Genomic DNA, 12466 nt, shown 5'->3' on the forward strand with positions numbered 1-12466 from the left:
TCTGGGAAGGGGTACTAGAAGTTGGGAAGTTCTTGGTAAGCAACTACCGTGATTGGGTCTAAATGTGGAGGGAGATGGAAGCTCCCCACAAAGCCTCATACAGAGGGACCATTAAAGTCTATTGCTTGGTGATTGTCCGCAGAGTGTCTCTCTCTGTTGTCACATAATACACCTTAAATGTAACAGGTTGACTCTAAGCTGAGCTTGAAAATATGAAAACCAAAAGTCTCAAGTTCCAGAAGGAAAGTGTGCAAGTTCTTATTTGCTGTCCAAAAGCGCTAGATGATGTCAATCCAAGAGGTTACCATGGTAATGACACAAGGAAACTAGTTCAAGTGCAAAAAGACTTCCTTGCTTGACTGCTAAATGCTAATCTCAAGTTAGTAAAAGGCCAGAACTTAAACATCCTAGTTAGGGAGAGTATGAGAGCAGGTGGTGTGTCAGTAATTAGTTCAAGAAGGTTCATTAGGGAAGAGGCACCATGACTTCCATTGATAAATATAAATTTTTATGTATCACACAAAGGAAAAGACTAGGAATGACACAGAAGAATCTTCTTGTCATGTGATGACAGGCTATGCTGTGACTGGGAATATGTTTTGAAGAAAAACGTTGGAACTACAAGGAAGCATAAGATAGGATCAAGGTCTGGAAAACTTTGTTACTCCATACAAAAACAGGAATTCTTGAGAAGACAGGTGAATGGATAAATGGAAAACTACTCGGAGATCTGTTGAAGTCAAGAAAGGTTCTTTTGAATAACATTTCCCCATAGCTAAGTTATCAAACTCAAGCCAGAACCAGTTATTGTAGTAAATATACACCTGGATTGAGTATGTAACCTAACCTTGGGGTCTAAATTCTCTAATTAGTATTTTCAACAATAAATTTAAAAAGTCTGATTGAACATCATACTAAAATCATTTGATGACATTTATAGTCCTTGGGTGTTATGAAGATTTAATCTTATTTATAACTTTTTCTATCTTATGATAAGAGATAAAAGTTTGACTTGGAAATGGATTCTACAAAATTTTAAAATTTTATCTGATAACAATGGATCTCCTCCTCCCAAACTTCTCAAAAGCTAAATTTCCAGTATTTTCAAATAGAATTATTAGGGAAATTATCCTGTAATCACAATTTAATATAGGTTAACCTGACATATGAAAGTAACACATAGGTTCAACATGGGCACTAACAATTTCTTAGTATGTGTGAAGATCAAAATTCTGTCTTTTATTAAACCAATTATGTCCTAACATTTTTACTTTCAAATTCCACCCTTCCCAGATGTTTCAGTTATGCCCTCTCTACTTTTTCTCTTTAACCCTTAAGGGACAGGCTAATTATATATCATGCAACCCCCCAGACCAGGCAAATTTTAGGTTGGCCAATTTAAGGAAAAAACACATCAAAAGAAAGCGGAAGATATGCAAATGCATATGGTGTAAGAAAAACAATTCTAAAAAATTTTCCCTACCGCCCATGCAAAGTTGAAAGTGACTATTTATAACCCTGTGTGGGGCCTCTTTTACAAAACCTCGTAAATTTTACCAAGGTATACATGTTTTTTCTGTTATTTTATTTTGTAAAATTATAATTACAGCTCACACAATATCATAAAAGATAAGAATGAAAATCAATAACAAATTCTGGGTCTATTTGTTGTAAAATATTTACGTAAATTTACTGAGATCAGGAGTTGCACTAACTTTTTTGGATGTATACTGTACATGTTTTTTCTAATATTTCTTGGCACTTTTCTTTGCAAAATTACAATTATAACTGACACCATACCATAAAAGATAAGAACTAAAACCAACAGCAATCCCTGGGTATATTTATGAGCAAATAAATAAAAAGATGCCATGGGAGAGAGAGAGGAGCAAGACATCCCTGCATCAAGTCAAGAACAATACTGATCTCCCTGAGATCCCCGCTGATTGAGCTGAGCTGAATTCTAAAGTTGCCATCATTCATTTATGGGCCATTGAACTGATGGAAACTATTTCCCACTCAATACAGCCAAATCGTATGGTGCATAATATTAATACTCACTCTGAGGGAATCGGTCCACCACCCAAAACCTGTTTTTGAGTTTCTCGTCCACTAAGGGTTAAATCTTCAGCTGAAAATCGTATGAAGACAGTCAACAGATTATAAACCCAGGAGGACTCAAAAAGGAAATCATTCTGCCAAGAGCAACAATTACTAAATACAGAAAATAATACTGATAAACCTGAAATTGGGAAACATCAGCAGACGGCAGGACTGAATTTGCTCCTCTCTTAAAACATCTGGACATGAGAAGACTAAACAACTGCAATATGCAAACTCTTCCACAACATAGTTTTTGCCAAAATAAGCTCAAACCAAACTGGGTACATGTAGTATTAACCCTGATGCTAGAAAATGTCACACTACAGTAGCAGCCCGCTTAGTATTGTGAGAAAAACAGTGTAGAGGCTGTTTGCCATTGTAGTAAATTTAAAAAGTAACAAACAATGAAGTCACTTTGTCTATGCCACAAGTCAACATCAAGAGTTGGAAAAATAAAACGACTGATGACAACTCTATCCAAGAGTTTGAGATAAAAGTCAGCACCTGAAGACCACACTGGAGAACAGTATTCCAAACAAGGCAGAAGAAAAGAATTAAAACACATTGATATAATAGCTTCATAAAAAATTATTCAAAAACATTCCCACAAGATACCAACCTTTTGAGAAACACAGGAAGCAGTGTTATGTATATGCTTCTCAAAAATCAGTTTATCAAAAGTTACACCTAAAATCTTAAAAAAGCCATTGGAATTTAAAATCATTCCACTTGTTGGTAAATTGGAATGAGAAGGCAAAAGTGTTCTGGATCAATCTATCATACCATGAGTTTTGGAAGGGTTAACCTTCAAAAGGTTGGTATTCCACCCACCAGACCTTGCCACATTTCTAGTCAAGATAACAAATAACAAAGGTCCAAGAACACCATTCTGAGGAACATCTGAAATGACATTACTCAAGCTACTATGCTGACCAACACAAATGCTTGGTCTTCAACACCTAAATTTCATAATCAATCAACACGGACCCTCGAGTTCTGCTTATTAAAAATTCATTTAAAATAATAAAAGACCCACTAATCCCAATAATCTTAGCTGGTAGATAAGTGCTTTACAATTCACATGGTCCTAGAGGCTGCCCTAAAATAAACTGACCAGGCATGCCTATGCACCCTCATCAAAAGCACTTGTGCTCATTTTTCAAGTTTTTTATACAATACATTCCTCACAATGTTATTAATGACATAATCTAAGTACATGGGTTTGTATTATTTCCCACTAAAAAGTTACAAGATTATGAAAATCAACTGAATCACAACCTTGTCAAATTTCCATATTTGGAAACCATTAAATGGATACATATACAGTACGGTATACATATATTTATAATTTCTTATCCAATTTATAATACAGTTCCCAATTTACCTCCATTAAAAATTCAATATGGTAACATTTACCAACCCTCATTATTTTTCATGAAACTATAAAATGACAAGCAATCCAAAATTGCCACTGAAGTTCCGACCCCAAAAGCAGTTTGCAGACTTCACAGTCGTCCATAATGCTCCAATGTCTCAAGGCTATATGGCAGACCTCAGGGATGGAGACGTCTCTTGATAGGCATCTTAAAATAAAAAAGATGAACTGCCAGCCTCATCCACATCAGGTTCACGTCCACTCCTTTTCAGGGTGTGACTGCCACGGCTTGTCTTGGACTAAATTACGAGATGGTCTCCCAATGTAAGTAATTCTTTAGAACATCAGATATCCAGACAGTGAGCAAGCTGCCCAGTTGATTAGGTTCACGAGCCTCATTTCACAGTTCAACTTCTTTAACTTTTTTTCTCTGTGTCCCTTTCATATATGTAGTTTATTCTTCTGCATTTCTTTTTCCATACTGGTTGCTTTCCTTATTGAAACCCTTGGGCTCGTGGCATTTTGCTTTTCTAACTAGGGTTGCAGCTTAGCAAATAATTATTTATCTCTTCTTCAGAATAACATTCTATATATGGTTTTTTCTTATATGTCACAGGTGTCATACTGTCAACAGATAATTATTCCTACAGTTACCTTTGTCCTTACAAAGTAGATGGATAAAGACAGATATTCATAGAAAACCGTGTTCTCTATTTTTGTTTCCATCTGTCAAACTACCGCTGGCTGGAAGTAAAAGCTATATAACGGAGAGGTAAGATTCACTTCAAAAATCATATGTAGCTATTAAAATGAAATGAAATACACTATTGTGCTATAATTCACATAAAAAATACAAGGCATGAGTCAACACAAGAAATAAAAATTACTTACAAGTGATGAGAGGCCTAGCCTTTGTTCCATTTCAATATGAGTAGACTTACTAGCAAAAAATGGCAGATGACAACTGGTAACAAATCTTGGAATGGTCAACAACAGGATAAGGTTGATGCTAATATCAAAACAAAGCAACAGGATTGCTCAAAACTGAAAAAAAAAAATGGCACTGTTGAAAAAATAAAGCAAATCTGTGTAATGATAACAATCGTAAGGACAAATGTTTTTCTTTAACTAAGGCTTTAAAATGAGGAAAGAGTGCAACAGTGACAGGGTTATATCCTACATCAGGGGAACCTTTCACCAACAAGAAAGGCAAAATAATCATCTACCTAAATTCTTAGTTGGTTGGTTGAGTAACAAAATGCCAGGCACTAGTACAGCAATGGTTTGTATTTTGTGTAAATATACTCATTTGGCTGACTGTTGCCAAACCCTTCACAAAAATTTCACTGAAAAAGTTAGGCGAATGGAAAGTAAAAATTCCGTTAACACAATCCAGGTACTTTTTAATTCTCTACAACTTTTTATAACATTTTGATTACGTGTACTGTTTCACCCCAGGACGAATATCCTGCTTAGTATCTCCTGAATACTCGGCTCTTCCACATGCGAAATCCTTTGCATCCTGTTTATCTCAAGCATACCTCTTAATCCTTTCATTGGTCAGTTTCTGATCAAGTAATACAAAATAAGCCTGATTTCTTTCTGCTACAATGTGATTATTATGGTGCAAAGTTATTGGCCATTAGTATAATGGTCACTAGTTGAAGGGTGGTTATAACCAACTGCTGTTCATTAGGGCATTAGCTGAGCACCAGCAGGACTGACTACCTATGTCGAGAGATCCAAGTGTCCTAATAACTTGAGGCCTGTAAAGAATACTCCGTGTACTGTAATCTTTTCAGGGTTCTATCACAAGACATATTGTAAATTCACCTTCAGGTATTAATTACTCAACTAGCTAAAAACTGTTGCTTCCATTGAAAATTGTGTAATTTTTTTTATCTTTCCTGGAATACACAGGACAAAACAGTGTAGCATAAGAGCAAAAAACCAGTTACATTTTGTCTCACTTTGTTAGTGATATCTTAATTGTTGAATGATACTGGAAATTCAGTCAATTTGCATCTTTTTACATAAATCTTCATAACTTTCTCTCTCAAAAGTGAGTAAAATACCAGACGTCGACCAATGAAGTTGAAATCACAAAAATATTAGATTCCCCTGAATCCTTTATACATCGAGCCATTCCATTCTAATACACGTCTATGATAAAAAATATTCCAGAATATTTCCAACAGAAATCATGATTTTAAAATATTATTGTCACTTCACAATTACAGATTCAAACTCAACCTCCTCAAAGAAAACTTCCTTCTATTATATACAGTACTCATTGCAAGTTGATGACAAGTTGTAAACAGTATGAAAGAGACAAGTCACTACAAGAAACAAGCTGCACTTCACTGGCAATGAAATTCAGTACATTGTATAAACTTTTATCAAAACTTCATTTTCATCCAGAAGCTTAAATTATGCACAACAGATGCTATATTCCAAAATTAAAAAGCTCTCCTCTACTGACTTGGTGAATGTCACTTCATACTGGTTAATACAAGCCCTAATGACTACGTTCAGTATCATTTACATGATCTACACCATGTGTAGAGGGAAAATAGTCTCACATTTAATATTAAGGAATATAAAAGAGCAAAATTAAGTTACTCTGTACAATACATAATAAATCATGCACTCTCGTCATTCATATTTGCAACTCAATAGCATTCCTCATTTTCATGTATACATATACACCAAAGATTCATACATTTTTCATTAATATTTTTTAGGATGTACAATACTAAAAGATAAAATATTACAGTTTGTACACTTTAGTATTAGTAGATATTTGGGTTTTTCTGCAATACATCAGAAATTAACATCACTAAACACCCTGATGTGGCATGATGAAATGAATGGGCTGGAAGTGATTAACTACTACTGTACTGTATATACTGCAGGGCATCTCAATAATAGTCTAAATATACTTTAATAAAGTCTTCGCTTTCCCATGATGGACAATTGCAATTTCAATATGAATTACTGTTCAAGTTAAGAATATCTTTTTATGATAATATCAAAAGCTGGAATGACATTCAAATACAAAAGGGCTAAACCAAAGTTAATGAATGATGAAATGATACAATTCAGGACGCTTAAAGAGCATTGTGTAAGTGTTCTGTGCTTTTTTCATGTGGTTTACAAATGGACATTCAATTTTCCCAAAGGCGCAAAGAAATGAAAACCACACATACGATTTCATTGTAGTATTTTAATTACATGGACAGAAATACTCTTATCTCTTTTCCTCGTGTATATTTACAAACCGTAACCACCACCAAACGGTACATGATACTGCATTTCCCATGTTTTCATGTATCACTTATGAGTCAGAATGTTTTTTATTCTATTAGTCCACCAAATCATACACAATTTGCCATGGCTTTATTACACAAAATGTAACAGAATAATCATAAGTCTACTGTAAACAAGGCAAATAGTATTTTTCTTTTCATATCCTAAATACAGTATCTCCATTCACGAAAGAAACACTTGAAAACTTAAACATCTCATGTCTGAATGAAGCGTAACGTTGTTACAGTCTCCGTCTCTCTTTGCAGAAAACATCAGTATTTAGACCTTGCTGAATTTGTTCCTGGGCCTTTAACATTCATGTTCATCTGCTGCTAGCGTAGGTCAGGCTTGCACTTGCACTCTGTAGTTAGAATCTCTTATATCATTTTTACCAGCATTTCTGTTGTTCCGCCGTTTCTCAAAATCGGGTGGTGGAGGATACTGGTCAATTTTGGGTGACTTGATTGTTGGAGGAACTGAAAAAGAAGAATATCTTGATAAACATATTTGGCAAATTTATTAATCTCATGGTTGCTACCCTATGGTATGATTGAATAGAATACAATAGAATACAGGCAGTCCTCACTTATTGGTAGCAACAGTTAACGTCATTTTGGTTTTACGACGCTTGGCTAACAATGTCGTTGACCAGATTTTTGGCACCGGTAAGCCAATTTTTGGTGTCGGTAAGTGGTTTATTGGCATCAGTAAGTTAAGTATACCTTAGTTTAACCAGACCACTGAGCTGATTAACAGCTCTCCTAGGGCTGGCCCGAAGGATTAGATTTATTTTACGTGGCTACGAACCAACTGGTTACCTAGCAACGGGACCTACAGCTTATTGTGGAATCCGAATCACATTACAGCGAGAAATGAATTTCTACAAAATTAAATTGAGTTTACCTGCCAGGTTATTTTCCGTGTTCCCCGATAGTGGGGGGAGCCGTCACCTAGACAAAAACAGAAGAAGCGCTACTGTGAATTTTAAAAAGTTGACGCGCAAGTCAGAAACGTTAACTATGTAATTACAGTACTTGGCAAGTTACTTATAAGAAAACACTATTTATATTTGCACAGTTTCCTATATCCAAGTAATTACTACAGCAGGGTTAAAATTGTTTAATCAATCCCACCACTCTCTTTCCTACTAGTTACCAAAATGGTCTGTGATGTTCCTCATTTAACTTCATCACAGGGAGGTCTAATAATGTTTACTATAGCTTGCATCCAAAAATTGTTGCAGGTTAACACTCAACATTTTATGTCAATTACCATAAACAATTATAAACAAGTGATTATGGCCTACTGATGAACTCTGTGAGGCTGGTCCCCATTGGTATTTGTAGCGTCATGAGGTTACTGCACCAAAATGATGGCTGCCTTGTTTTAAGACAATCAGTTTTTAAAGAAACTCAGCTATTACAGGCAGTCCTCAGTTATCGGTCATTCTCGGGGTGTGATGATAACTGAAAATCAGCGATTTCCGGCGCTTTTTCAGCGATTTTCAGGGCTTATCAGCACCTCTGTTAGGTATGTTCTGGCGCCAATACCCAATTATCGGCACTGATAAGCAGAAATCAGCGATTTTCGGTGCCGAAAATTTGCCGATTTTTGTCGCTAGACAAGCCCCGTAAAACCGGATCGCCATTAACTGAGCCCGCTGTTAACCGGGGATCACCATGATAAAACAACAGACAATCACAACCTCACTGCCAAATCATGTACACGTCAATTACATTAAAGATAAGAAACACTTACTTGTTCCTCTGTAGTGTGCTAGTTGTTGATAGACTTGTTTCATCCTTTCAATGTTGTGCTGACTCTGCTTCATATGGTCTACCATTGGCATCGGGTAATCCTTCCCAATGATACACTTGGAGGCTCTCTGAACCGTCTCTGGGGCAGTCCAGGGCTCATGGATATATTTGGTTGGAAAGTTCTTAAGTACTGGCAGGTACGTTCTGAGGAGTACAATGATGTATTATATAAAATGGAATTATGTGTATAAATTTATAACAGCTAATACTTTTATATTTAAAATATTGAAACATTGCAGTTTTAACTTTTCCTTTTTTGTTTACAGCAAATTACAGTACTGTATACAGACATTTCCACAGTTTTTGGTAACTGAAAAAATTGGTAAGACTGATATTACAAAGGAAAATGCAGTGACTATGAACAAGTCAGCAAAAAAAAAACTAATTTTTTCTGTAAACCTTCACTATCAAAAGTTCCATAGAGTATTAAACTTTTCCTAGTACTGTATATTCAACACTATACATCGCATACATTAGATGATCAATCATATTTTAGTTTTCAAAGCTGGAACAGTCCAGTAGTTGAGCTGTCCATTCACAGGAGGATCATTCATTCAAGTTCTTCAAAGACTGATACACTAACTCGGTTTATCAAATGTTGGAACACAGTTCATCAGAAGGCTGGATTACTCACCCACTTTCACCATAAGGTGGATGACTTACCCAAAGTTCTTTAAAAGTTGAATGTTTTCACCTTCTTATCTTATGTGACAGATGTTACAGTCCTTGACGAAGTTAGCGAGTGCCACATGGACAGAGGGTTTCTAGGTTCTTTCTTTCTTCTGCTAGCAAGATTTACAGAACATTCTCCATACAAACACATGTGAGCATGTATACAATTAAACATGTATACAGCTAATGTTCTGCCAATTACTCACGGATATAAAATCAGAGAAGTACACTGGTAAAAAATTGAATATTTCTGATTATTCAACATATAATATTAGTCTCAAAGCTTCAAATACTTGAAGTCTTTCAGAAAGTACCACTTTGAAAATAAGTAAATATTCATACATGCATACCTAAAAATAATTCTGGAACAAGACATGCCAAGTGAAAAACCATGTTTATATAACACAAAGCAAGTTCTTTCATACAAAACCATTAATCATCTACATGCCTATATCTGTGTCCCCAATACTACCAAGTTCACAGTCTTTTGTATGTAATACATAAGGTAGTTTCACTATGCATCCACCCTCTAGATGCTCAAGTATGTCTCCAGTGCCTTCCTCACTTTTCATGTAAAGAGATAAAAAAAAAAAAAAAACAGGCCAACACAGGGAAATCAAGCCCAGAAACTTAAGAAGTACGGTAAAACTGCCTAAAAATGACCACGGATTCCTCATATTTGACAAGAAATTAGAACAAAGTCCACTTACTCTACATTATAGTAAAAGTAATTAAAATCTGAAAGTTCTGGCACAGATGAGAACTGACTTAAGAGTGCACAAGATGAAAAAATATGAAATTATGCACAAAATGAAGAAATCATGGACTGAAATGAAACAAACACTGCAAAAAGGCTAAATTCTATGGATGATCATAAATAAATTACTCACAATAATCGTACAGACAATATCAATACCTTATCACTACCTTTTTAATAAAAATTCAATCTCTTCTCACTTACTGATCGCACTTCAGTGACAAGGGCTGAAGCAATTATGAATAAAAGCGAAAAATGGGAAATGAACTGGTAATAAGCACTGGGATGGTAATCCTTTGAGAAGAACTTGAGTTAAGGTACACAAAAAGTGAGACAGGCAGCTGAAACATATCAGAGACGATCTCCTGCCTTACACACAAATGACTATGAACTTGGTAATATTTGACATACAAATATAGGCTATATATGATTAACAGGGTTGTGATCAAAAACTGCTTTTTAACAAATAAGCAGCATATAATCCTAACCTCTGAAGAAAGGGAGCAACAGGACAACTTAGAGGAACATAAATAATAAATGAGCATTTCTGTGCTACACTCATATGTCAGTCACAAAATACATGATTAGCCATTAGTAATGATTTTTTTTACAATAAAAAATTAATTCAAAAACATACTACTAAGATAACAAGCATCATTCTTACAGAAGATTATGCATATTACAGTATTTAGTTATCAAATGCTCTCTAATCACTGACAAGTAGTTTAAAGGCAAAATAATGTGGGTCTTTTGTGAATTGTTTCCAAGATTCAAATGTGCTGATGATATAAATTTCTCTAATCTCATGTTGATTGCTCAGGCTTGCAATCAAATGATGTTTGCCTGTCAATTATCACATTTCCTATCAACATTTGTATTTCAATACTGATGTCTGGCAAATCATTTCATGAACACAAAACTAGCAATATATAAATAAATAGACAAACAAATATATATATGTGTATATCTATATATAAATTATATATATATATATATATATATATAATATATATATATATATATATATATATATATATATATATATATATATACATATATATATATATATATATATATATATATATATATATATATATATATATACACATACACATACATACATACAGTATGTCCCCCATAACTGCGAGGGGTCAGGGACCACAACCACCAGTGTTAAGCGAAAATCCTCATTAAGTTGGTATCCCGCACTAAAAACGCTTATAGCTGGCTATTTTAATAGTTCAAACACCAAAGATCCCTCCTCTAAAAATACTTATAACTGCCTATTTGAATAGTTCAAACAAAAATATACCTTAAACTATCATCCTAAAACCATTTAATATCATTTCAAAGTCATCTTACAACATTACCCTATACGGCTTACAGTTAAGCGTGAAAACTAAACTCACGTCCCCCTTACATTCAAGCACAGCCATTTTCTCTCGTACCCTATTGAAGCTGTCCCATTTTCTTTCTTTAGATAAGGGAAACATTGGGGATTCACGGGTAGAGTTAAATACTGTAAAGCACTTAAATATTTGAATATGCATTAAAAAAAAAATTTTATAAATGCAATCAACAGTGATAAAATATTCTTTTGTGTATATACATGTTACAATGATTTACCAATTTTCAAATATTAATATTAATGTAAACAGCAAAATCTCAATAAAATGTTATTTCACTTAAAGAATCCATTTATACTGTATTATTATATCGATGATCTGTTATCATCATATGTATAAAAAACCGATTGTCCCGACATTTGTAATATTTACGTTCTGAGAATCAGCTGATTGAGCCTGCTACCAAAAGAATTAGGAAAGTAATTTTTTACTTGCTAAAAGAAATGAATGTGTTGATGGAATTATTTTTAATTTTGTACATAACTGTTTATGATACAGTAATTCATATTTCATTGAGAGAGAGAGAGAGAGAGAGAGAGAGAGAGAGAGAGACAGACAGAGAGACAGAGAGAGAACTGGTGTTTACTATTAAAGTCTTAGCACAGTAGCCGGCAACAAGACTTGACAGGCACGGTTAAACTAGCTGGGGAGGAGAGTAAAACCATGTGTTGCTTACATACGAAATTCGGATTTTAAATATTTTTACGGTGATTAGATATGAAACATCAACAGTGATAAAATATCCCCTTGGGTACTGTTATAATATGTGATACTCAGAGAGTCACCTAAACTTGTAATGAAGCAAAAAATTTCATGGGGGCACCGATTGTCATATTATATATATATATATATATATATATATATATATATATATATATATATATATATATATATATATATATATATATATATATATTTTTGATAGATTTGTAATTTTTTTCCTATTTTTATATTTCTCATTTATGTTATTATATAAATCTTCAATATTATTATTTTGTCATTTTTTTTTCATGGAGGGGGCAGGTGC

General features: G+C 34.2%; 1 protein-coding gene across 1 annotated transcript in view; it reads right to left on the reverse strand.

Moving 5' to 3' along the window:
* Nucleotides 1-4860: 4860 nt before the first annotated feature.
* phr6-4 ((6-4)-photolyase) overlaps nt 4861-12466 on the reverse strand; it is a 145842-nt gene continuing 138236 nt past the window's right edge. The window contains exons 13-14 of the mRNA XM_067085532.1: nt 8546-8748; nt 4861-7263 (exon numbers count right to left, since the gene is read on the reverse strand). Of these exons, the coding sequence (XP_066941633.1) occupies nt 7130-7263; nt 8546-8748 (337 nt within the window). The 3' untranslated portion in view covers nt 4861-7129. The remainder of the gene's footprint in view (nt 7264-8545; nt 8749-12466) is intronic.

The sequence above is a fragment of the Macrobrachium rosenbergii genome, chromosome 3 (genome assembly GCF_040412425.1).
Source record: "Macrobrachium rosenbergii isolate ZJJX-2024 chromosome 3, ASM4041242v1, whole genome shotgun sequence".
Classification (NCBI taxonomy): Eukaryota; Metazoa; Arthropoda; class Malacostraca; order Decapoda; family Palaemonidae; genus Macrobrachium; species Macrobrachium rosenbergii.